Here is a 26,345-nt window from a genome sequence, read left to right as displayed (position 1 = left end):
AGAATTTCATATCCAGCCAAACTAAGCTTCATAAGTGAAGGAGAAATAAAATCCTTTACAGACAAGCAAATGCTGAGAGATTTTGTCACCACCAGGTCTGCCTTACAAGAGCTCACGAAGGAAGCACTAAACATGGAAAGGACAACCAGTACCAGCCACTGCAAAAATATGCCAAATTGTAAAGACCATTGATGCTATGAAGAAACTGCATCAATTAATAGGCAAAATAACCAGCTAGCATCATAATGACAGGATCAAATTCACACCTAACAATATAAACCTTAAATGTAAATGGACTAAATGCCCCAATTAAAAGACACAGAGTGGTAAATTGGATAAAGAGTCAAGACCCATCAGTAGCTGTATTCAGGAGACCCATCTCACGTGTAAAGACACACATAGGCTCAAAATAAAGGGACAGAGGAAGATCCACCAAGCTAATGGAAAGCAATAAAAAGCAGGGGTTGCAAACCTAGTCTCTGATAAAACAGACTTTAAACCAACAAAGATCAAAAGAGACAAAGAAGGCCATTACATAATGGTAAAGGGATCAATTGAACAAGAAGAGCTAACTATCCTAAATATATATGCACCCAATACAAGAGCATGCAGATTCACAAAGCAAGTTCTTAGAGACCTACAAAGAGACTTAGACTCCCACACAATAATAATGGGAGACTTTAACACCCCACTGTCAATATCAGACAGATAAGCAAGACAGAAAATTAACAAGGATATCCAGGACTTGAACTCAGCTCTGGACCAAGCAGACCTAATAGACATCTACAGAACTCTCCACCCCAAATCAACAGACTATACATTCTTCTCAGCACCACATCACACTTATTCTAAAATTGACCACATACTTGGAAGTAAAATACTTGTCAGCAAATGTAAAAGAACAGAAATCACAACAAACTGTCTCTCAGACCACAGTGTAATCAAATTAGAACTCAGGATTAAGAAGTTCACTCAAAACCACAGAACTACGTGGGAACTGAACAACCTGCTCCTGAAGGACTACTGGATAAATAACGAAATGAAGGCAGAAATAAAGATGTTCTTTGAAACCAATGAGAACAAAGACACAACATACCAGAATCTCTGGGACACATTTAAAACAGTGTGTAGAGGGAAATTTATAGCACTAAATGCCCACAAGAGAAAGCAAAAAAGATCTAAAATCAACACCCTAACATCACAATTAAAAGAACTAGACAAGAAATGGCAAACAAATTCAAGAGCTAGCAGAAGACAAGAAATAACTAAGATCACAGCAGAACTGAAGGAGATAGAGACACAAAAAACCCTTCAAAAAATCAATGAATCAGCCGGGCGTGGTGGCTGACGCCTGTAATCCCAGCACTTTGGGAAACCAACGCGGGTGGATCACGAGGTCAGGAGATCGAGATCATCCTGGCTAACATGGTGAAACCCCGTCTCTACTAAAAAAAATACAAAAAAATTAGCCAGGCATGGTGGCGGGTGCCTGTAGTCCCAGCTACTTGGGAGGCGGAGGCAGGAGAATGGCGTGAAACCGGGAGGCGGAGCTTGCAGTGAGCCAAGATCATGCCACTGCACTCCAGCCTGGGTGACAAAGGGATACTCTGTCTCAAAAAAAAAAAAAAAAGAAATCAATGAATCCAGGAGCTGGTTTTTGAAAAGATCAACAAAGAAGAGAGAAGAATCATATAGATGCAATAAAAAATGATAAAGGGGATATCACCACCGATCCCACAGAAATACAAACTACCATCAGAGAATACTATAAACACCTCTACACGAAGAGAATAAAATAATATAAAATATAAAATAAATAAACTAGAAAATCTAGAAGAAATGGATAAATTCCTGGACACATACACCCTCCCAAGACTAAATCAGGAAGAAGTTGAATCTTTGAACAGACCAATAACAGGTTCTGAAATTGAGGCAATAATTAATACCCTACCAACCAAGAAAAGTCCAGGACCAGATGGATTCACAGCCAAATTCTACCACAGGTACAAAGAGGAGCTGGTACCATTCCTTCTGAAACTATTCCAATCAATAGAAAAAGAGGGAATCCTCCTTAACTCATTTTATGAGGCCAGCATCATCCTGATACCAAAGCTGGGCAGAGACATAACAAAAAAAGAGAATTTTAGGCCAGTGTCCCCGATGAACATCAATGCAAAAATCCTCAATAAAATACTGGCACACCGAATACAGCAGCACATCAAAAAGCTTACCCACTATGATCAAGTTGGCTTCATCCTGGGATGCAAGGCTGGTTCAACATATGCAGATCAATAAACATAATCCATCACATAAACAGAACCAACCACAAAAATCACATGATTATCTCAATAGATGCAGAAAAGGCCTTTGACAAAATTCAACAGCCTTTCATGCTAAACACTCTCAATAAACTAGGTATTGATGGAACATATCTCAAAATAATAAGAGCTATTTATGACAAACCCACAGCCAATATCATACTGAATGGGCAAAAACTGGAAGCATTCCCTTTGAAAACCGGCACAAGACAAGGATGCCCTCTCTCACCACTCCTATTCAACATAGTATTGGAAGTTCTGGCCAGGGCAATCAGGCAAGAGAAAGAAATAAAGGGTATTCAATTAGGAAAAGAGGAAGTCAAATTGTCTCTGTTTGCAGATGACATGATTGTATATTTAGAAAACCCCATCGTCTCCACCCAAAATCTCCTTAAACTGATAAGCAACTTCAGCAAAGTCTCAGGATATAAAATCAATGTGCAAAAATCACAAGCATTCCTATACACCAAGAACAGACAAACAGAGAGCCAAATCATGAGTGAATTCCCATTCACAATTACTACAAAGCAAATAAAATACCTAGGAATCCAACTTACAAGGGATGTGAAGGACCTCTTCAAGGAGAACTACAAACCACTGCTCAACGAAATAAAAGAGGACACAAACAAATGGAAGAGCATTCCATGCTCATGGATAGGAAGAATCAATATCATGAAAATGGCCACACTGCCCAAGGTAATTTATAGATTCAATGCTATCCCCATCAAGCTACCACTGACTTTCCTCACAGAATTGGAAAAAAACTACTTTAAAGTTCATATGGAACCAAAAAAGAGTCCGCATAGCCAAGACAATCCTAAGCAAAGAGAACAAAGCTGGAGGCATCACACTACCTGACTTCAAACTATACTACAAGGCTACAGTAACCAAAACAGCATGGTACTGGTACCAAAACAGGTATCTCGACCAATGGAACAGAACAGAGCCCTCAGAAATAATACCACACATCTACAACCATCTAATATTTGACAAACCTGACAAAAACAAGCAATGGAGAAGGGATTCCCTATTTAATAAATGGTGCTGGGAAAACTGGCTAGCCATATGTAAAAAGCTGAAACTGGATCCCTTCCTTATACTTTATACAAAAATTAACTACAGATGGATTAAAGACTTAAATGTAAGACCTAAAACCATAAAAACCCTAGAAGAAAACCTAGGCAATACCATTCAGGACATAGGCATGGGCAAAGACTTCACGACTAAAGCACCAAAAGCAATGGCAACAAAAGCCAAAACAGACAAATGGGATCTAATTAAACTAAAGAGCTTCTGCACAGCAAAAGAAACTATCAGCAGAGCTAACGGGCAACCTACAGAATGGGAGAAAATTTTTGCAATCTATCCATCTGACAAAGGGCTAATATCCAGAATCTACAAAGAACTTAAACAAATTTACAAGAAAAAAACAAACAACCCCGTCAAAAAGTAGGTGAAGAATATGAACAGACACTTCTCAAAAGAAGACATTTATGCAGCCAACAGACACATGAAAAAATGCTCATCTTCACTGGCCATCAGAGAAACGCAAATCAAAATCAAAATCACAATGAGATACTATCTCACGCCAGTTAGAATGGCGATCATTAAAAAGTCAGGAAACAGATGCTGGAAAGGATGTGGAGAAATAGGAATGCTTTTACACTGTTGGTGGGAGTGTAAATTAGTTCAACCATTGTGGAAGACAGTGTGGTGATTCCTCAAGGATCTAGAACTAGAAATACCATTTGACCTAGCAATCCCAATACTGCGTATATACCCAAAGGATTATAAATCATGATACTATAAAGACACATGCACACATATGTTTATTGCGGCACTATTCACAATAGCAAAGACTTGGAACCAACCCAAATGTCCATCAATAATAGACTGGATAAAGAAAATGTGGCACATATACACCATGGACTACTATGCAGCCATAAAAAAGGATGAGTTCATGTTCTTTTCAGGGACTTGGATGAAGCTGGAAACCATCATTCTCAGCAAAATATCACAAGGACAGAAAACCAAACACCACATGTTCTTACTTATAAGTGGGAGTTGAACAATGAGAACATACGCACAGAGGGAGGGGAATATCATACACCAGGGCCTGCTGGGGGCTGGGGGCTGGGAGGGATAGCATTAGAAGAAATACCTAATGTAAATGACAACTTGATGGGTGCAGTAAACCAACATGGCATATGTATACCTATGTAACAAACCTGCACGTTGTGCACATGTACCCTAGAACTTAAAATATATAATAATAAAAAAAAGTAAGAAAGAAAGGCAGAACCCATAGAAACAGGCTACTTACTTGCTGTGTGACTTTTGGGCAAGCTACTTTGCCTCTCTGAGCCTATTTTCCTCTCAAAATTAGGGTTAATAATGTCCCTCATTTCAGGTATGGTAAGGATTAAATGAGACATGTTTGCAGAAGTCATAAATTGCCTTTGTGTTTGTCTTTTACTGGCCTGCACAGCATTTTGAAAAGTTGAACCTAAATTTAAAAATCAGAAAATTTTGGCCAGGCGCAGTGGCTCATGCCTGTAATCCCAGCACATCGGGAGGCTGAAGCAGGTGGATCACCTGAGGTCAGGAGTTTGAGACCAGCCAGGCCAACATTGTGAAACCCTGTCTCCACTAAAAATACAAAAATCAGCTAGGCAGGATGGTGCACACCTGCAATCCCAGCTACTTGGGAGGCTGAGGCACGACAATTGCTTAAACCTGGAAGGCGGAGGTTGTAGTGAGTCGAGATCATGCCACTGCACTACAGCCTGGATGACAAGGCCAGACTCTGTCTCAAAAAAAAAAAAAAAATCAGAAAATTTCACTAAAAGTCCACCTTCTCAGGCTATCTTTTAAACAAATCAAAACAGGTTGGGCTCCATGGCTCATGCCTTAAATCCCAGCACTTTGGGAGGCCGAGGTGGGAGGAGATTGCTTGAGCCCAGGAGTTCAAGACTAGTCTGGGCAACATAGTGAAACCCCATCTCCACAAAAAATTTTAAAATTAGCTACATGTGGTGGTGTGCACTTGTGGTCCCAACTACTTGGGAGGCTGAGGTGAGAGGATTACTTGAACCCAAGAGGTTAAGGTTGCGGTAAGCCATGATCGTACCACTGCACTCCAGCCTGGGCAATAGAGCAAGATCCTGTCTCAAAAAAATAAAAATATCTAGCCACGGTAAGCTCCAATGACTTTAGAATTTTATACAGGAGTGGCTTAAGGACTAACAATTTAATTGGAAAAGGAGAGTGAGAGCTAAGGGACTTGTCATGAGGTTGCATTTGCATAGCAAGCACACTATTTTTATGAAGATTATTCACTACAAATTAATTTTATTTTACTTTATTTATTATGATTATTATTATTTTGAGATGGAGTCTCACTCTGTCTGCCCAAGCTGGAGTGCAGTGGCATGATCTCAGCTCACTGCAACCTCTGCCCCCCGGGTTCAAGCAATTCTCCTGCCTCAGCCTCCTGAATAGCTGGGATTACAGGCACCCACCATCATGCTAATTTTTGTGTTTTTAGTGGAGGCAGGGTTTCAGCATGTTGGCCAGGCTAGTCTCGAACTCCTGATCTCAAGTGATCTGCCTGCCTCGGCCTCCCAAAGTGCTGGGATTACAGGCGTGAGCCACCACACCCGGCCACAAATTAATTTTAAAATGCAACTTTTTTTTTTTTTTTTTTTGAGACACTCTTTCTCTGTTGCACAGGCTGGAGTGCAGTGGCGCGATCGCAGCTCACTGCAAGCTCCGCCTCCTGAGTTCACGCCATTCTCCTGCCTCAGCCTTCCAATTAGCTGGGACTACAGGAGCCTGCCACCACACCCGGCTAATTTTTTTTTTAATTTTTAGTAGAGACGGGGTTTCACTGTGTTAGCCAGAATGGTCTCGATCTCCTGACCTCGTGATCTGCCCGCCTCGGCCTCCCAAAGTGCTGGGATTACAGGCGTGAGCCACCGCACCCAGCCAAAATGCAACTTTTTAAGAAGATGTTTTTATTAACCTTTTACTTAAACTTAAGGAAAAAATCAATTCTCCATATCAAAGAATAAATATATACAGCAGCTCCTCAAATAACACCATTTCTTTCAATGTCATTTCTTTATAACGTCAATGAAAAAAAAATCAATTCCCGGCTGGGGCTACTGTCTGTGTGAAGTTTCCATGCTCTCCCCATGTGTGCATGGGTTTTCTGTGCATTCTCTGATTTCCTCCCACATCCCAAAGATGTACATTTTAGGTGAACTGGCATGTCTCCATGGTCCTAGCCTGAGTGAGTGTGGGTGTGTGAGTGTGCCATGCAATGAAATGGCGTCCTATCCAGAGTTGGTGCCCACCTTGCACCCTGAGCTGCTAGCATAAGCTCTGGACACTCTCAACCCTAAACTGAAATAAGTAGGTAAATAATTATCTTACTTGTTTTTATTAACCTTTCTTAAATGTATATACAGCTCACATTTATTTCAGTGTTTCATATTGTAAGTGTTTTGGTCTTTATTTGTAAGTTTGGTGATGTTTTTGTGACCAGAAATATGCCATAGGAACTTAACCCTTGTTTATATCAATTAGCCTCTGTTAAAATTGGTTTCATTATATGTCATTCACTTATGACATATGATGGGGATACATTCTAAGAAATGCATCATGTGTCAACATCATAGAGTATGCTAGATGTGTATAGCCTACTACACACCTAGGTTCTATGAAATAGCCTGTTGCTCCTAGGCTACAAACTTGTACAACATGTTACTGTACTCAATATTGTAGGGAGTTGTAACACAGTAGTAAGTATTTGTGTATCTAAACATATCCAAACATAAAAAAGATATAGTAAAATATATTATAATCTTATGGAACCACATTGCATATGTGGCCCACTGTTGACTGAATGTCCTTATGTGGCCTATGACTATATATAAAATATGTATAATTCATATTATATAAGTGTATGAATATATATATGTTATACAATTTGCGGTATGTTAAAGGTTGGGGAGTTGGTGCTAAAGGAGCTATGGAGGCCTCAATCCCCTATCTCTTAGAACTGCTCTTGGAGTACATAACTACATGGCAACAATCTGCCAGAGCTGCTCCTTCTGAAGAGGCGTGTGCTCTCCATTTTCCCACAGCTCTCACCACTCACAGACTTATGCACATGCATTTATACAGCCCACATTACTCACTTACAATGCCCTCTGACCCTTCAGGGGCATAGTTTGTAATTCCTGTTGTACACTAAAGTACTGAGTTTGAAAGCACAATTCAGATATTAATTGAGATTATTATTGGAAGGAGAGTGAGATAAGGACAGGAAAGTAACAGAAAAAGATTCTTGATCAAAGGTGGCCTCTTCCGTGCTCCCATAGTGCCTATGAATACCTTTATCAGTCTTATTAGATGTCTATCTCCCCTGCCAAACCATATACCCCCAACGGAAGTTCCCAGTTACCCATCCACAAGCTGGGTACTAGCACCCAAGAATATTATATTGAGCTGTAACTTTGATGTTCAATATACTTGAAGCAGGCATTACCACATCTTACATTGAACACTGTCCCACATCCAGCTAATAGCTAAAGTCTGATTTAAGACAAAGTTTAAAAGTAACGAAAGGTGATAACAAAGCTAAACAGGCAGCTTTTGGATCCCACCAAAGGGATTTACTATTTCAGACTTAGAACAAGCAGCTCTTCTCTCGGGAAGACCTAAGGAGGCTCCCCAAGAGTCCTGCCTTACCATGGGGAATGCAGCATTGGCTAGAACTATACAGCTCAATAGTTCTCCAAAGAGCCAAGCTACCAGCTGTCAGTAAATATATTTAGTTCCATGCGCCCAGAAAAGTGATCTCCCAGGAGGTGGCACAAGGCATAAACCCATCCCAAGTGTTAAGCAGTAGTGAGGTAGTGAGAGTGGGAGCAGAGAAGAGGGGAGACATCTCTCTATAATTCCTACAAAATAGGCCCAGCCAGCTTGATCCACCAGAGAACAGAATTCACTGACATAAAGCCAGAAGAAGAGCAGCACATCTTTGGGTACAGCAATCTGGATGTCTTTCCTGGGTTCTTCCTTAGAATCAACAACTCTTCCCTCCCCTTTCCAACCTTGTTCCCTATTACTTACCTTCCATATTTCCCAAACCAAATTGTCCCACCTCCATTCCCACTTTCTCTGCTGTTCTCCAACCCCCACCCAGCCCACAATATTTAGAACCCTACATTAGTCCATTATTATATTGCTATAAAGAAATACCTGTGGCTGGGCACAGTGGCTCACACCTGTAATCCCAGCACTTTGGGAGCCAGAGGTGGGCAGATCACTTGAGGTCAGGAATTCAAGACCAGCCTGGCCAACATGGTGAAACCCCGTCTCTACTAAAAATATAAAAAATAGCTGGCGTCATGGCTTGTGCCTGTAATCCCAGCTACCTGGGAGGCTGAGGAAGGAGAATCGCTTGAACCCAGGAAACAGAAGTTGCAGGGAGCCGACATTGTGCCACTGCACTCCAGCCTGGGCAACAGCATGAGACTCCACCGAAAAAAAATTTAAAAAGAAAGAAAAAAAGAAATACCTGAGACTGGGTAATTTATAAGAAAAGAGGTTTAATTGGCTCACCATTCCACAGGCTGTACAGGAAGCATAGCAGCTTCTGCTTCTGGGGAGGCCTTGGGAAACTTACAATCAAGGCAGAAGGTGAAAGGGAAACAGACACACCTTACACAGCCAGAGCAGGAGGAAGAAAGAGCAAAGGGGGAGGTGCTACCACACTTTTAAATGACCAGATCTCTTGAGAACTCACTAACTATTCAATACTAAGAGGGGATGGTGCTAAACAATTCATGAGAACATCACCCCGATAATCCAATCACTCCTAACAGGCCCCACCTCCAGCACTGGGGATTACAATTCAACATGAGATTTGGTGGGGACACAGAACCAAGCCATATCAAACCCATAAGTCACATGTTCCAGATCTGAAAAGTTTACCAACTCTTATTTACCTCTTGAACACCTAGCAAGGAAGCATACCATATTTCAGGTACAATAGCTCTAAATGTCATTTACAGAGTTCTAGGACATGTACGTTTCATGAGTGAAATATCTGTTTCCACTGAGATCAGAAGCTGTTGCTCAAGGCAGGGATACAGCAGTCATTTCTCACTTATCTTTGTACGTCTAGTCTCTTTTCTGTCAGTCTATCTACCATATTAGACACTAGAATGATCTTTTTTATTATTATTATTATTATACTTTAAGTTTTAGGGTACATGTGCACAATGTGCAGGTTAGTTACATATGTATACATGTGCCATGCTGGTGTGCTGCACCCATTAACTCCTCATTTAGCATTAGGTATATCTCCTAAAGCTATCGCTCCCCCCTCCCCCCACCCCACAACAGTCCCCAGAGTGTGATGTTTCCCTTCCTGTGTCCATGTGTTCTCATTGTTCAATTCCCACCTATGAGTGAGAACATGCAGTGTTTGGTTTTTTGTCCTTGCGATAGTTTACTGAGAATGATGATTTCCAATTTCATCCATGTCCCTACAAACGACATGAACTCATCATTTTTTATGGCTGCATAGTATTCCATGGTGTAGATGTGCCACATTTTCTTAATCCAGTCTATCATTGTTGGACATTTGGGTTGGTTCCAAGTCTTTGCTATTGTGAATAGTGCCGCAATAAACATACGTGTGCATGTGTCTTTATAGCAGCATGATTTATAGTCCTTTGGGTGTATACCCAGTAATGGGATGGCTGGGTCAAATGGTATTTCTAGTTCTAGATCTCTGAGGAGTCGCCACACTGACTTCCACAAGGGTTGAACTAGTTTACAGTCCCACCAACAGTGTAAAAGTGTTCCTATTATTCCACATCCTCTCCAGCACCTGTTGTTTCCTGACTTTTTAATGATTGCCATTCTAACTGGTGTGAGATGGTATCTCATTGTGGTTTTGATTTGCATTTCTCTGATGACCAGTGATGATGAGCATTTTCTCATTTTTTTTTGGCTGCATAAATGTCTTCTTTTGAGAAGTGGCTATTCATATCCTTTGCCCACTTTTTGATGGGGCTGTTTTTTTCTCGTAAGTTTGTTTAAGTTCATTGTAGATTCTGGATATTAGTCCTTTGTCAGATGAGTAGGTTGCGAAAATTTTCTCCCATTTTGTAGGTTGCCTGTTCACTCTGATGGTAGTTTCTTTTGCTGTGCAGAAGCTCTTTAGTTTAATGAGATCCTATTTGTCAATTTTGGCTTTTGTTGCCATTGCTTTTGGTGTTTTAGACATGAAGTCCTTGCCCATGCCTCTGTCCTGAATGGTAATGCCTAGGTTTTCTTCTAGGGTTTTTATGATTTTAGGTCTAACGTTTAAGTCTTTAATCCATCTTGAATTAATTTTTGTATAAGGTGTAAGGAAGGGATCCAGTTTCAGCTTTCTCCATATGGCTAGCCAGTTTTCCCAGCACCATTTATTAAATAGGGAATCCTTTCCCCATTGCTTGTTTTTCTCAGGTTTGTCAAAGATCAGATAGTTGTAGATATGCGGTGTTATTTCTGAGGGCTCTGTTCTGTTCCATTGATCTATATCTCTGTTTTGGTACCAGTACCATGCTGTTTTGGTTACTGTAGCCTTGTAGTATAGTTTGAAGTCAGGTAGTGTGATGCCTCTGGCTTTGTTCTTTTGGCTTAGGATTGACTTGGCGATGTGGGCTCTTTTTTGGTTCCATATGAACTTTAAAGTAGTTTTTTCCAATTCTGTGAAGAAAGTCATTGGTAGTTTGATGGGGATGGCATTGAATCTATAAATTACCTTGGGCAGCATGGCCATTTTCACGATATTGATTCTTCCTACCCATGAGCATGGAATGTTCTTCCATTTGTTTGTATCCTCTTTTATTTCATTGAGCAGTGGTTTGTAGTTCTCCTTGAAGAGGTCATTCACTTCCCTTCTAAGTTGGATTCCTAAGTATTTTATTCTCTTTGAAGCTATTGCGAATGGGAGTTCACTCATGATTTGGCTCCCTGTTTGTCTGTTATTGGTGTATAAGAATGCTTGTGATTTTTGTACATTGATTTTTTTATCCTGAGACTTTGCTGAAGTTGCTTATCAGCTTAAGGAGATTTTGGGCTGAGACAATGGGGTTTTCCAGATATACAATCATGTCATCTGCAAACAGGGACAATTTGACTTCCTCTTTTCCTAATTGAATACCCTTTATTTCTTTCTCCTGCCTAGTTGCCCTGGCCAGAACTTCCAACACTACGTTGAATAGGAGTGGTGAGAGAGGGCATCCCTGTCTTGTGCCAGTTTTCAAAGGGAATGCTTCCAGTTTTTGCCCATTCAGTATGATATTGGCTGTGGGTTTGTCATAGATAGCTCTTATTATTTTGAGATGTGTCCCATCAATACCTAATTTATTGAGAGTTTTTAGCATGAAGAGTTGTTGAATTTTGTCAAAGGCCTTTTCTGCATCTATTGAGATAATCATGTGGTTTTTGTCTTTGGATCTGTTTATATGCTGGATTACATTTATTGATTTGCGTATATTGAACCAGCCTTGCATCCCAGGGATGAAGCCCACTTGATCATCGTGGATAAGCTTTTTGATGTGCTGCTGGATTCGGTTTGCCAGTATTTTATTGAGGATTTTTGCATCAATGTTCATCAAGGATATTGGTCTGAAATTCTCTTTTTTGCTTGTATCTCTGCCCGGCTTTGGTATCAGGATGATGCTGGCCTCATAAAATGAGTTAGGGAGGATTCCCTCTTTTTCTGTGATTGGAATAGTTTCAGAAGGAATGGTACCAGTTCCTCCTTGTACCTCTGGTAGAATTTGGCTGTGAATCCATCTGGTCCTGGACTCTTTTTGGTTGGTAAGCTATTGATTATTGCCACAATTTCAGATCCTGTTATTGGTCTATTCAGAGATTCAACTTCTTCCTGGTTTAGTCTTGGGAGAGTGTATGTGTCGAGGAATTTATCCATTTCTTCTAGATTTTCTAGTTTATTTGCATAGAGGTGTTTGTAGTATTCTCTGATGGTAGTCTGTATTTCTGTGGGATTGGTGGTGATATCCCCTTTATCATTTTTTATTGTGTCTATTTGATTCTTCTCTCTTTTTTTCTTTATTAGTCTTGCTAGCGGTCTATCAATTTTGTTGATCCTTTCAAAAAACCAGCTCCTGGATTCATTAATTTTTTGAAGGTTTTTTGTGTCTCTATTTCCTTCAGTTCTGCTCTGATTTTAGTTATTTCTTGCCTTCTGCTAGATTTTGAATGTGTTTGCTCTTGCTTTTCCAGCTCTTTTAATTGTGATGTTAGGGTGTGAATTTTGGATCTTTCCTGCTTTCTCTTGTGGGCATTTATTGCTATAAATTTCCCTCTACACACTGCTTTGAATGTGTCCCAGAGATTCTGGTATGTTGTGTCTTTGTTCTCGTTGGTTTCAAAGAACATCTTTATTTCTGCCTTCATTTCGTTATGTACCCAGTAGTCATTCAGGAGCAGGTTGTTCAGTTTCCATGTAGTTGAGCGGTTCTGAGTGAGTTTCTTAATCCTGAGTTCTAGTTTGATTGCACTGTGGTCTGAGAGATAGTTTGTTATAATGTCTAATCTTTTACATTTGCTGAGGAGTGCTTTACTTCCAACTATGTGGTCAATTTTGGGATAGGTGTGGTGTGGTGCTGAAAAAAATGTATGTTCTGTTGATTTGGGGTGGAGAGTTCTGTAGATGTCTATTAGGTCCACTTGGTGCAGAGCTGAGTTCAATTCCTGGGTATCCTTGTTAACTTTCTGTCTCGTTGATCTGTCTAATGTTGACAGTGGGGTGTTAAAGTCTCCCATTATTATTGTGTGGGAGTCTAAGTCTCTTTGTAGGTCACTCAGGACTTGCTTTATGAATCTGGGTGCTCCTGTATTGGGTGCATATATATTTAGGATAGTTAGCTTTTCTTGTTGAATTGATCCCTTTACCATTATGTAATGGCCTTCTTTGTCTCTTTTGATCTTTGTTGGTTTAAAGTCTGTTTTATCAGAGACTAGGATTGCAACCCCTGCCTTTTTTTGTTTTCCATTTGCTTGGTAGATCTTCCTCCATCCTTTTATTTTGAGCCTATGTGTGTCTTTACACGTGAGATGGGTCTCCTGAATACAGCACACTGATGGGTCTTGACTCTTTATCCAATTTGCCAGTCTGTGTCTTTTAATTGGAGCATTTAGTCCATTTACATTTAAAGTTAATATTGTTATGTGTAAATTCGATCCTGTCATTATGATGTTAGCTGGTGATTTTGCTCGTTAGTTGATGCAGTTTCTTCCTAATCTCAATGGTCTTTACATTTTGGTATGATTTTGCAGTGGCTGGTACCGGTTGTGCCTTTCCATGTTTAGTGCTTCCTTTAGGAGCTCTTTTAGGGCAGGCCTGGTGGTGACAAAATCTCTCAGCATTTGCTTGTCTGTAAAGTATTTTATTTCTCCTTCACTTATGAAGCTTAGTTTGGCTGGATATGAAATTCTGGGTTGAAAATTCTTTTCTTTAAGAATGTTGAATATTGGCCCCCACTCTCTTCTGGCTTGTAGAGTTTCTGCCAAGAGACCAGCTGTTAGTCTGATGGGCTTCCCTTTGTGGGTAACTCGACCTTTCTCTCTGGCTGCCCTTAACATTTTTTCCTTCATTTCAACTTTGGTGAATCTGACAATTACGTGTCTTGGAGTTGCTCTTCTCGAGGAGTATCTTTGTGGCATTCTCTGCATTTCCTGAATCTGAATGTTGGCCTGCCTTGCTAGATTGGGGAAGTTCTCCTGGATAATATCCTGAAGAGTGTTTTCCAACTTGGTTCCATTCTCCCCATCACTTTCAGGTACACCAATCAGACGCAGATTTGGTCTTTTCACATAGTCCCATATTTCTTGGAGGCTTTGTTCGTTTCTTTTTATTCTTTTTTCTCTAAACTTCCCTTCTCGCTTCATTTCATTCATTTCATCTTCCATCACTGATACCCTTTCTTCCAGTTGATCACATTGGCTCCTGAGGCTTCTGCATTCTTCACGTAGTTCTCGAGCCTTGGCTTTCAGCTCCATCAGCTCCTTTAAGCACTTCTCTGTATTGGTTATTCTAGTTACACAGTCGTCTAAATTTTTTTCAAAGTTTTCAACTTCTTTGCCTTTGGTTTGAATTTCCTCCTGTAGCTCGGAGTAGTTTGATCGTCTGAAGCCTTCTTCTCTCAACTCATCAAAGTCATTCTCTGTCCAGCTTTGTTCCATTGCTGGTGAGGAACTGTGTTCCTTTGGAGGAGGAGAGGCGCTCTGCTTTTTAGAGTTTCCAGTTTTTCTGCTCTGTTTTTTCCCTATCTTTGTGGTTTTATCTACTTTTGGTCTTTGATGATGGTGATGTACAGATGGGTTTTTGGTGTGGATGTCCTCTCTGTTTGTTAGTTTTCCCTCTAACAGACAGGACCCTCAGCTGCAGGTCTGTTGGAGTTTGCTAGAGGTCCACTCCAGACCCTGTTTGCCTGGGTATCAGCAGCGGTGTCTGCAGAACCGCGGATTTTCATGATCCGTGAATGCTGCTGTCAGATCATTCCTCTGGAAGTTTTGTCTCAGAGGAGTACCTGGCCATGTGAGTTGTCAGCCTGCCCCTACTGGGGGGTGCCTCCCAGTTAGGCTGCTCGGGGGTCGGGGTCAGGGACCCACTTGAGGAGGCAGTCTGCCCGTTCTCAGATCTCCAGCTGCGTGCTGGGAAAACCACTGCTCTCCTCAAAGCTGTCAGACAGGGACATTTAAGTCTGCAGAGGTTACTGCTGTCTTTTTGTTTGTCTGTGCCCTGCCCCCCAGAGGTGGAGCCTACAGATGCAGGCAGGCCTCCTTGAGCTGTGGTGGGCTCCACCCAGTTTGAGCTTCCCGGCTGCTTTGTTTACCTAAGCGAGCCTGGGCAATGGCGGGCGCCCCTCCCCCAGCCTCGCTGCCGCCTTGCAGTTTGATCTCAGACTGCTGTGCTAGCAATCAGCGAGACTCCATGGGCGTAGGACCCTCCGAGCCAGGTGCAGGATATAATCTCCTGGTGCACCGTTTCCTAAGCCCGTCGGAAAAGAGCAGTATTCGGGTGGGAGTGGCCCGATTTTCCAGGTGCTGTCTGTCACCCCTTTCCTTGACCAGGAAAGGGAACTAACTCCCTGATCCCTTGCACTTCCCGAGTGAGGCAATGCCTTGCCCCGCTTTGGCTGGCGCACGGTGCGCTGCACCCACTGTCCTGCGCCCACTGTCTGGCACTCCCTAGTGAGATGAACCCAGTACCTCAAATGGAAATGCAGAAATCACCCATCTACTGCATCGCTCACGCTGGGAGCTGTAGACCAGAGCTGTTCCTATTCGGCCATCTTGGCTCCTCCCCCCGCCACAATCAATCTAGAATGATCTTAAAGTAAATATCTATTCCAACTCCCTTAGTTAACATCTCATGGCTCCCCATTACCTACAAGATAAAGCCCTAGCTTCTTGGCCTGGCATTCAAGGTCTTTTACAATATGACACATTAACTTCCTAAGTACCTTCCTGGCCACTCTCCCTCCCTACCAGACACCTTACACACCAGATATTGGGTCAGAAAACTATGGCCATAAGCCAAATCCAGTTTGCTGTTTGTTGGTTTTGAGACTGAGTCTCCCTCTATTGCCCATGCTGAAATGCAGTGGCATGAACATGGCTCACTGCAGCCTCCTGGGCTTAAGAAGTCCTCCTGCCTCAGCCTCCCGAGTAGCTTGGACTACAGGCACAGGGGCTAATTTTTTCTTCATTTTTTGTAGAGACAGGGTCTTACCATATTGTCCAGGCTGGTCTCAAACTCATAGACTCAAGCAATCCTCCTGCCTTGGCTTCCCAAAGTGATGGGATTGCAGGCATAAGCCACCATGCCCAGCCAGTTTTCATAAAGTTTTACTGAAACATAGCCAGGCTCATGCATTGATGTATATTTGCTGTGGCTGCTTTCATGCTACAAAGACAGAGTTGAGTATTTGTAACAGAGATTCTATGGCTATCAAAGTCTAAAATAATTACTATCTAATCCTTTACAGAAAAAGTTGCCTGCTCTAGACACATCAAGCCATTTCATGCTCCTTGACCAAACCATGATCTTTTATACCCCCAAGATTTTGCACAAGGTGCTCCATTTAAAATGCTTTCTCCCACTCTTTGTCTATTAAATAAAAAGTCACTGCCTTCTGTGAAGTTTTCTAGATCTCTCCCAGGTGAGTTCATTGCCCTATCCTATTTGTTCCCTTAGTTCTCAGGGTATACATTATCCCCCTCTTACTCTCCCTAAGCAACTCAAAAATAGAGACTATATTTTATTTATCATTTATTCTTCACCAGCATCTTGTAAATTTTCTGGAATACATAAATGAATAATTAATTTAGCTCCATAAATCCATCTCCAAGCCGAGGGCCTGGCACAGAGCAGGGTGTGTGGTTATTAAATAACTGAAGGAGTGTCTCTCGAGTTTGTCCTATAACATGTAGCAGAGAGCTTAGCTTACAATAGCTAGTCAAGACATAGTTGTCTATTGAATAGAAGAAAGAAAAAGGTCCCCAAATTGTCAGCCTATCTAAAAGAAAGATATTTAGCCAGGAGCCAGAGAGTTACACTAGCTTGGATTGAATGTAACATGATACTTTAGAGTTTGATTCTAGACCTGGCTGCCTGGGTTTGAATCCTCATTCCACCAGTTAGTTTCAGTGTATAACTTGCATCATTTGTAAAATGAAGATAGTAGCACAAAACCTAACAACCTTCATGTTGAGGGAAGCATAAATGAGTAAATTCAACTAAATACCTTAGAATAGTGCCTGGCACAACATAAGCTCTCCTGTCTGTGTGTGTGTGTAATATGTTTTAAGAAGGATTAAAGATACTAAAAGAACGTACAATCCTAGGGCCCACTATTACAGTGATGCTGATCCCTCATATGTAAGGAAGACCTATAGAGGAGGTAGAAAACGGATGTTTTCTAAGTGCTTGCTATATAAAGTCCATGTGTCAAGAGGTTAGGAATGGAGATAGTTAAGACAAGACATTGTAGTCTGCTAACCTCTAAGGTCCTTTCTGTTCTACTCTATGATTCTTTGAAAGCTTTTAAAGCTTTAACTCCATTTAAAATCAAAACTTTACAACTTTATGCAAGACCCTCCCTCCTCTATGGGCTGGCCTTCCTCAATGCATCAGTTGCCACTTCCTCTCATTCCCAATGATAATGAATTCCCAATTCCCAATGATAATGTATTACTTAAAACTCTCTGACAGTACCAGGCTTTTCACCTGTACAATATCTTTGTACATGCTATTCCCTCACTTAAAACATTCTCCTTATCACTCCTAGTCATCTGTTGAGATCCGGATTATGTGTCAGTGACTATAACATGGGAAAAGCTGACTTAGGGCGTCCTCTTCTGCAACTCTATCACAGTGTTCACTCTTAAAATTTTATTTTTTTTTTAGAGACAGGGTTTCGATATATTGCTAAGGCTGGTCTTGAACTCTGGGCTCAAGCAATTCTCCCACCTCAGCCTCCCAAGTAGCTGGTACTACAGGTGCACGCCATTGTGCCTCACAGTATCCACTTAATAAATTATAGTGTCCTTATCTGTTTTATGGCTATCTCCACCACTAGGGGAACTTCTTCAAAGGCAGCAACATTGCCTTTCCTTTTACTCCTTTTTTTCCAGCACCTAGCACATACATAGATACAGAGAATCCCTCTGAGGTCAATGAGAAAGCTCAGTGCTTGTCAAGGAATCATCGTTGATGCCCCACCAAAACACTGGGCACATGACACAGGTCAAATCCTAGAGGCAGCATTAAAAGTTTCAGCTTGCCAGGTACCTGGCCAGAATGGCAAAGACAGAGAAACTCTAACATCTCCAGTCTTACAAACTGTCAGAACCAAAGTATCCAAGCTAGCCAAAGAATACTGTCTAGGGAACCTTTGTTTTATGAAAAGAGGACAGAAATAGATCACTAATTAGAAAATATTTCCCTAGAGGAAAGAGATTATCTTCTTAATTGGGGTAAATACTGCCACATTTATATAGGCTGAATGCATAGCACTGGAGAAAATGCACTATGAGAAAGAACAGTTACAAAATTGATGGGTTAGAAGGGACTTCTGTTTGACAGCATGAGAAGCTCCACAGACCCACTCTCCAGTAAAACTAGTGAAACTTATTTTTCAAAAGCAACCATTTAAAGTTTCTGGAAATGGTCTTAAAGGCACACAGCCAATGAAGAAACACATGCTCAAGAAAATCTAAGAATAGCGAGAGTCCACAATATTTAAACCAAGACCTGTTCTCTGCCTTGCCTCTCCCAACTCAATGACACAGAAACTCCACTGCACACTGATGCAGCTAAACACAGACCTTCTCTCTCAAGCTCCCTGTTAAAGGGTTAGCTGCCTGGAATGTCCTGAGCAGGATATTAGCATTTCTGATCCTTCCCCCAGCTACCTGTTACTGAGGCTAAGTTCTAAGTGAGTGCAGCTAAAAGGTGGGCCTCTTTTGTCCGGTTTAAACCCCACTCACAGGACGAGAGATTTACCTTGGATGCAGTGCCACTGAGAATACTGGAGCCACAACTGGCATTGCCCTGGCTCATAAGATGGTGATTACACTCTGGGAGAAGCAAACCAAAAAGACCTGAGGCTACTGCCACCCCTCCACCAAGTCCTCAGCTCCTAAAGTGGTGGTGTCACTCAGAAGCATGTCATTGTCCCCCACCCTAGCTCCAGAACCGTGACTCAAAGATTTTGCCTGGCCGAGGAAGCAGGCTATAAAACAAAGAGCTCTGAATCTCTTCCCAGGGGAAATGACCTCATCTGTGACAGAGTGTAGAGAATTTCAAGACTAAGGGTAGGGTACTCTCAAAAGAGTAGAAGTTGTGGTGAAAGGAAAAGATTAGTAGATTCATTGGAGATATAGGCTAAACTGTAAACTAGAGAATTTGCTGGAGATAACTAGGGAAAGAGACAGCTGGGAGGAGTCTCTCGGGGTAAGAACAAATTTCACCAGCCTGGGCAACATAGGGAGACCCCATCTTTACAAAAAATTTAAAAATTAGCCAGGCCACCTGCACATCCTGCACATATATCCCAGAACTTAAAAAAAAAAAAAAAGAAGCCAGGTGTAGTAGCACACACCTGTGGTCCCAATTACTCAGGAGGCTGAGGTAGGAGGATCACTGGAGTCCAGGAGGTTGAGGCTGCAGTGGGCCATGATCACGCCACTGCACTCTAGCCTGGGTGAAAGAGTGGGACTCTATCTCCAAAAACAAACCAAAAAAGAACAAATCTCAAACACTGACCTCAGGAACTATCCCTTCAAAGGAACCCTAATATAGTTGGATTAGTCTGGGAAGCAATTTATGCCTCAGGGCATTGCTGAAAAGAGCAGAGCAACCAGATGGCAATTAGTGAACCTAAAAAGCTGGGTGTGGCCAGGGAAAGAGACAGTCAAAGTTCTGCCCAAACCGTTATCATCCAAATATGACTGTGGGCATACCAAAGTCCTCTGAGGAGCAACATCAGAGGATTCACACTGTGGGAGGAGGGGGATCAACCACTTAAACAATCTAGCCAGTCATTAAATAAATAAACAAGCAAATAATGATAAGCCCCAGAGGAATCAGACAAGTACCCAAAGTTGCTACAATATATTATCAAAAATGTTCAGCTTCAAACAAACAAAAAAAAACAAAAAACAAAGAAACACGGAAGTGTGACCCATATACCAGAAAAAAAGTAGGCAACAGAAACTCTCAGTAAGAGGGACCAGATGTCAGATTTAACAGAAAAAGACTACAAATTAGCCATTATAAATATGTCCAAAGATTAAAAAAAAAATCATGATTTTTAAAGAGGTAAAGGAATGCATGATGTCAATGTTGCATCAAATGAAGAATGTCAATAAAGAAACAGAAATTATTGTTTTAAAAAAAGAACCAAATGGATGTTCTGGAGTTGAAAAGTACAATAACTGAAGTGGAAAATTAGGAGAGGGGCTAAATAGTAGATCTGAACTGGCAGAAGAAAGAATTAGCAAACTTCAAGAGAGACTGATAGAGATTATACAATCCTAAAAACATAGAGAAAAAGGAATGAAGAAAAATGAACAGAGCCTCAGAGAAATGTAGAACACCATTAATCACACCAATATATGAATACCAGAAGGGGAAGATAAAGAAAAAGGAGCAGAAAGACTCACACCTGTGAGAGGCCAAAGTGGGTGGATCGCTTGAGGCCAGGAGTTAAAGACCAGCCTGGACAACATGGCGAAACCACATCTCTACTAAAAATACAAAAATTAGCCGGGTGTGGTGGTGTACGCCTGTGATCCCAGCTACTTGGGGAGGCTGAGACATGAGAATCGCTTGAACCCAGGAGTCAGATTGGAGTGAGCTGAGATTGTGCCACTGTACTCCAGCCTGGGTGACAGAGTGAGACTATGTCTCAAAAAAAAAAAAAAAAGAAAGAAAGAAAAAGGAGAAGGAAAAATATTCAAAGAAATAATGGCTGAAAAACCTCCCAAGTTTTGAAAAACATTAATCTACCCATAATGAAAATCTAATAAACTCCAAATAGGATAAATGCAAAGAGATCCACAAATAAGACACATTAAGTAAAACGCTAAAAGTCAAAGGCAATGAGAAAGTTTGAAAGCAGCAAGAGAAAAATGACTCATCACACACATGTGAACCCAGTAAGATTAACAGTTAACTTCTCACCAAAAATAATGGATGCCAGAAGACAATGGGATAACATGATCAAAGGGCTCACTGAAGTGAGAGGATGTCAACCAAGAATTGTACATCTGGCAAAACTCTTGTGAAAATAAAGACATTTCCAGATAAACAAACACTGAGAAAATTCATTGCTAACTGACACACCGTACAAAAAAATACTAAAGGAAGCTCTTTAAGTGACCCCTCAGATAGTACTTTGAATCCATACGAAAAAGTACCAACAGTGAGCCAGGTACTGTTCTAGGTATTGGAGATATAGCAGTGAACAAAACAGATCCCTTTCCCTTATGAACTTTATATTCTAGGCAATAAATAATAAAACAATAAGTGATTAAATAATAAAATCCAGATGATGATAAGTTCTTAAAAATTATTTTAAAAAGTGATTCATAATGAAGATCTGGGTGCCAGGAATGGAGTAGAGGTGCAGATTTCATTATTAAATAGGGTGGTCTGGGAAAGGTCTCTTTGATTAGATGAAGTATGACAAATGACAAAGAATATTTTTGGGGTTTTTGTTTCGTTTTTTGTTTTTTTGAGACAGAGTCTCCCTCTGTCGCCCAGGCTGGAGTGCAGTGGCACAATCTCTGCTCACCACAACCTCCACCTCCTGGGTTCAAGCATTTCTCCTGCCTGAGCCTCTCGAGTAGCTGAGATTACAGGCATATGCCACCACGCCCGGCTAATTTTGTATTTTTAGTAGAGACAGGGTTTTACTATGTTGGCCAGGCTGGTCTCAAACTCCTGACCTCAAGTGATCTGCCCACCTTGGCCTCCCAAAGTGCTGGGATTACAGGCGTGAGCCATCACGCCCAGCCACAAAGTATATTTTATATGGAAATATGAGGGCATAAACTAAATACCTAAGGAAACAATAGTCCAGGCAGCGGCAAAAGCTAGAACCAAGGCCCTAAAGCAGGAATATAAAAGAGTATGAAGGAACACCAAAGAGTGTGGCTACAGTGAGTGACAAGGGGAATATAAGTCAGAGAGGAGATCAGAATAAGTGGGGACCAGATCACAGAGGGCCTTGCAAACTTTTGTGGAGACTGTGGCTTTCACACCAAACAAAAAAATGAAGTCATCACAAGTTTTGAGGAGAGTGAAATGATCTGGTTTACATTTTTTTTTTTTTCAAAAAAGCTCTCTAGCTGCTACATTGAGAATAAATGTAGACGTGATTATCTGCTAGGAGACTATTGAGACTTGGTGCCTGCAGTGGAATGATAGTGAGAAATGATTCTATTTTGGATATGTTTTAAAGGGAGAACCCACAGGATTTACCAATAGATGTGGAGTTGAGGAAAAATTATGAATTATTTAGAATATTTTTTGCCCAGGCAATTGAAACAATGGACTTGCCTTCAACTGAGATGAGGAAGGCAGTATATACAGCAGCTTTTGGATGAGATGATATTTAGAATCCAGCTAGTGCACACTAAGCTTCAGATGCCTTTAAAACTCTTAGAAGAAAACACAGGGGTAAGTCATCACGACCTTGGATTTGACAATGGTTTCTCAGACATGACCTCAAAAGTATGAGCAGAAACAACAGCAAAAAAATAAATAAACTGGACTTCATCAAAATTTAAAACTTCTGTGCTTCAAAGGATACAACCAAGAAAGTGAAAAAGCAACCCACAGAATGGGAGAAAATATTTTCAAATCACGCATCTTATAAGGGATTTGTACCTAAAATATATAAAGAACTTTAACAACTCAATACCAAAAAGACTACCCAATTTAAAAATAAGTAAAGGTTTTTTATTTTATTTAAATTTTTTTTTTGAGACAGAGTCTCACTCTGTCACCCAGGCTAAAGTGCAGTGGCCCAATCTCGGCTCACTACAACCTCCGCCTACTGGGTTCAAGCCATTCTCATGTCTCAGCCTCCTGAGTAGCTGGAATTATAGGCACACATCACCATGCCCAGCTAATTTTTGTATTTTTTTTTTTTTTTTGTAGAGACCAAGTTCTGCCACAATGCCCTGGCTGGTCTCGAACTCCTGGCTTCAGGCAATCCACCCACCACCCAAAGCGCTGGGATTACAGGCATGAGCCACCATACCAGGACGCAAAATTATTATTAAAAACTAAAAAAAAAAAACAAAAAAAAACAGTTGTTGGCAAGGCTGCAGAGAAAAGAAAACACTTATACACAGTTGATGGGAATGTAAATTAGTCCAGCCACTGTGGAAAGCAGTTTGGAGATTTCTTTTTTTTTTTTTTTTTTTTTTTTGAGATGGAGTTTCACTCTTGTTGCCCAGGCTGGAATGGCACTATCTCGGCTCACCGCAACCTCCGCCTCCCAGGTTCACGCGATTCTCCTGCCTCAGCCTTCCAAGTAGCTGGGATTACAGGCATGCGCCACCATGACCGACTAATTTTTTTGTATTTTTAGTAGAGATGGGGTTTCTCCATGTTGGTCAGGCTGGTCTTGAACTCCCGACCTCAGGTGATCCACCCGCCTCAGCCTACCAAAGTGCTGGGATTACAGGCGTGAGCCACCGTGCCCGGCCACAGCAGTTTGGAGATTTCTAAGAGTACTAAAAATAGAACTACCATTCGATCCAGCAATTCCATTACTGTATACATACCCAAAGGAAAATAAATTATTCTACTAAAAAGACATGTGCACTCATATGTTCACTGCAGCACTATTCACAATAGCAAAGGCATGAAATCAACCTAGATGCCATTAATTAATGTGATACAGGCCAGGCACAGTGGTTCACGCCTGTAATACCAGCACTTTGGGAGGCCAAGGCGGGAGGAGAGCTTGAGCCCAGGAATTCAAGACCAGCCCGGGCAACATAGCAAAACCCCATATCTACAAAACAATACAAAGAAATTAGCCAGGCAGTGGTGCATGCCTGTAGTTCCAGCTACTCAGAAGCTGAGGTGGGAGGAATGCTTGAGCCCAGGAGATTGAGGCTGCAGTGAGCCGGAATCATGCCACTGCACTCCAGTCTGGGTGACAGAGAAAGACCCTGACTCAAACAAAAAAAAAAAAAAAAAAGAAAGGAAAGAAAATGTGGTACATATTGACCATGAAAATATTTTGCAGCAACATGAATGCAGCTGGATGCCATTATCCTAAGTGAATTAATGCAGACACAGAAAACCAGATATTGCATGTTCTCACTTGTAAGTGGGAGCTAAATCTTGGGTACACACAAACACAAAGATGTGAACAATAGATACTGGGATCTCCAAAAGGAGTGGGGATAGGGAGAAGGACTGAAAAAATTCCCATTGGATGCTATGGTCACTATCTGCATAAGAAAATCAATAGAATCCCAAACCTCAGCATCATGCAATATACTCTTGTAACAAACCTGCACATGTACCCCGTGAATATAAAATGAAGATGGAAATTTTTTAAAATAATAAAAAATAAAATAAATGAGCAAAGGATCTGAGAAAATATTTCTCTAAAGAAGATATACTAATAACCATTAAGCACATGAAAAGATGTTCAATACCATTAGTCATCAGAGAAATGTAAATCAAAATCATAATGAGATATTGCTTTATACCAACTAGGATGACTGTAATGAAAAAGTCAGACAATAACAAGTGTTGATGAGCATGTGGAGAGAACAGATCCCTCATACACTGCTGGCAGGAATGTAAAAATGGTTTAGCCACTTGAACCATTTTTATATGGAAAATACTCTGGCAGTTCCTAAAACAGGTAAACACAGTTACCATATGACCCAGCAATTCTATTCATATGTATGTACCCAAGAGAAATAAAAGTATACATCCAAACAAAACATAAAACACACGTCCACACAAAAACTTATACATGTCTATAGCAGCAGTATTCATTATAGCCAAAAAGTGAAACAAACCAGATGTCTATAAATTGATGAATGCTAAACAAAACTGGTATGTCCACGCAATAGAATATTATTTGCCCATGAAAAGAAATAAAGTACAGATATATATACATGAACATGTACAGGCAGTACTGATACAACATGAATGCACCTTGAAAACATGCTAAGTGAAAAAAGCTAGTTACAACAGACCACATATTATATGATTGAATTTACATGAAATGTCCGTAATAGGCAAAACTACAGAAAGAGAAAGATTCGTGGTTGCTTAGGGCTGGGGGAAATGTGGAGAGAGAACAATAGCTAATGTGTATGTGGTTTCTTTTTGAGGTGACAAAAATGTTTTTAATTGACTGAGGTGATGGTTGCACTTATCTGTGAATATACTAAAACCCATTGAATTGTATATAAATGGGTGAATTGCACAGTATGTGAATTTTTTCTCCAAAAAGCTGTTTTTTTAAAATTGATAGGTTAGACTAGAGGCCAGATAAACTTTTTCTGTAAAGAGTCAGACAGTAAATATTTTAGGCTTGGTGGTCCATATGGTCTCTGTCGCAACTACACAACTCTGCTGTTCTTGTGTAAAAGCAGCAATAGACAATATGTAAATGAACGAGAGTGGCTGTATGCCAATAAAACTTTACAGACACTGAAATTTCAATTTCATATAAATTTCACACCTTGAAATTCTTCTTTAGCTTTCCCCCTAAACTATTTTAAAATGTAAAAATCAGGGTTCTCCCACCGCCCCTTCTGGGGGTCTCAGCAGCTCGGGCGGCGGGAGGAGCGGCAGCGACCAGGCAGCCCAGCTTCGCGAAGGCTCTCGGTGCGCCGCCGCTCACAGACATCCCGCACGCACCCTCCACGCCTCCAGGATGCCTAAGAGGAAGGTCAGCTCCGCGGAAGGGGCCGCCAAGGAAGAGCCCAAGAGGAGATCGGCGCGGTTGTCTGCTAAACCTGCTCCTGCAAAAGTGGAAGCGAAGCCGAAAAAGGCAGCAGCAAAGGATAAATCTTCAGACAAAAAAGTGCAAACAAAAGGGAAAAGGGGAGCAAAGGGAAAACAGGCCGAAGTGGCTAACCAAGAAACTAAAGAACATTTACCTGCAGTAAACAGGGAAAAGAAAACTGAGGAGAGTCCAGCTTCTGATGAGGCAGGAGAGAAAGAAGCCAAGTCTGAATAATACCACACATCATACATTATCAGTGGTCCCTGTCTCCCTTCTTGTACAATCCAGAGGAATATTTTTATCAACTATTTTGTAAATGCAAGTTTTTTAGTAGCTCTAGAAACATTTTTAAGAAGGAGGGAATCCCACCTCATCCCATCTTTTAAGTGTAAATGCTTTATTTAAGAGGTGAAATCATTCGCTG

At 41.0% G+C, this 26,345-nt stretch overlaps 2 protein-coding genes across 6 annotated transcripts in view; one reads left to right on the top strand and one right to left on the bottom strand.

The window, feature by feature from the left end:
* The window catches only part of STIM1 (stromal interaction molecule 1), a 238,412-nt gene that overhangs the window by 77,486 nt on the left and 134,581 nt on the right, over positions 1-26,345 (bottom strand). The window lies entirely within an intron of this gene.
* LOC101127907 (non-histone chromosomal protein HMG-14-like) lies at positions 25,850-26,155 on the top strand. The gene has a single exon (XM_055355241.2). The coding sequence runs from the start codon at positions 25,850-25,852 to the stop codon at positions 26,153-26,155; it is 306 nt and encodes a 101-aa protein (XP_055211216.2).

Source organism: Gorilla gorilla, chromosome 9 (genome assembly GCF_029281585.2).
Source record: "Gorilla gorilla gorilla isolate KB3781 chromosome 9, NHGRI_mGorGor1-v2.1_pri, whole genome shotgun sequence".
NCBI classification, from domain to species: Eukaryota; Metazoa; Chordata; class Mammalia; order Primates; family Hominidae; genus Gorilla; species Gorilla gorilla.
The sequence above is the reverse complement of the archived record's forward strand: the minus strand, read 5'-3'. Positions and strand labels throughout refer to the sequence as shown.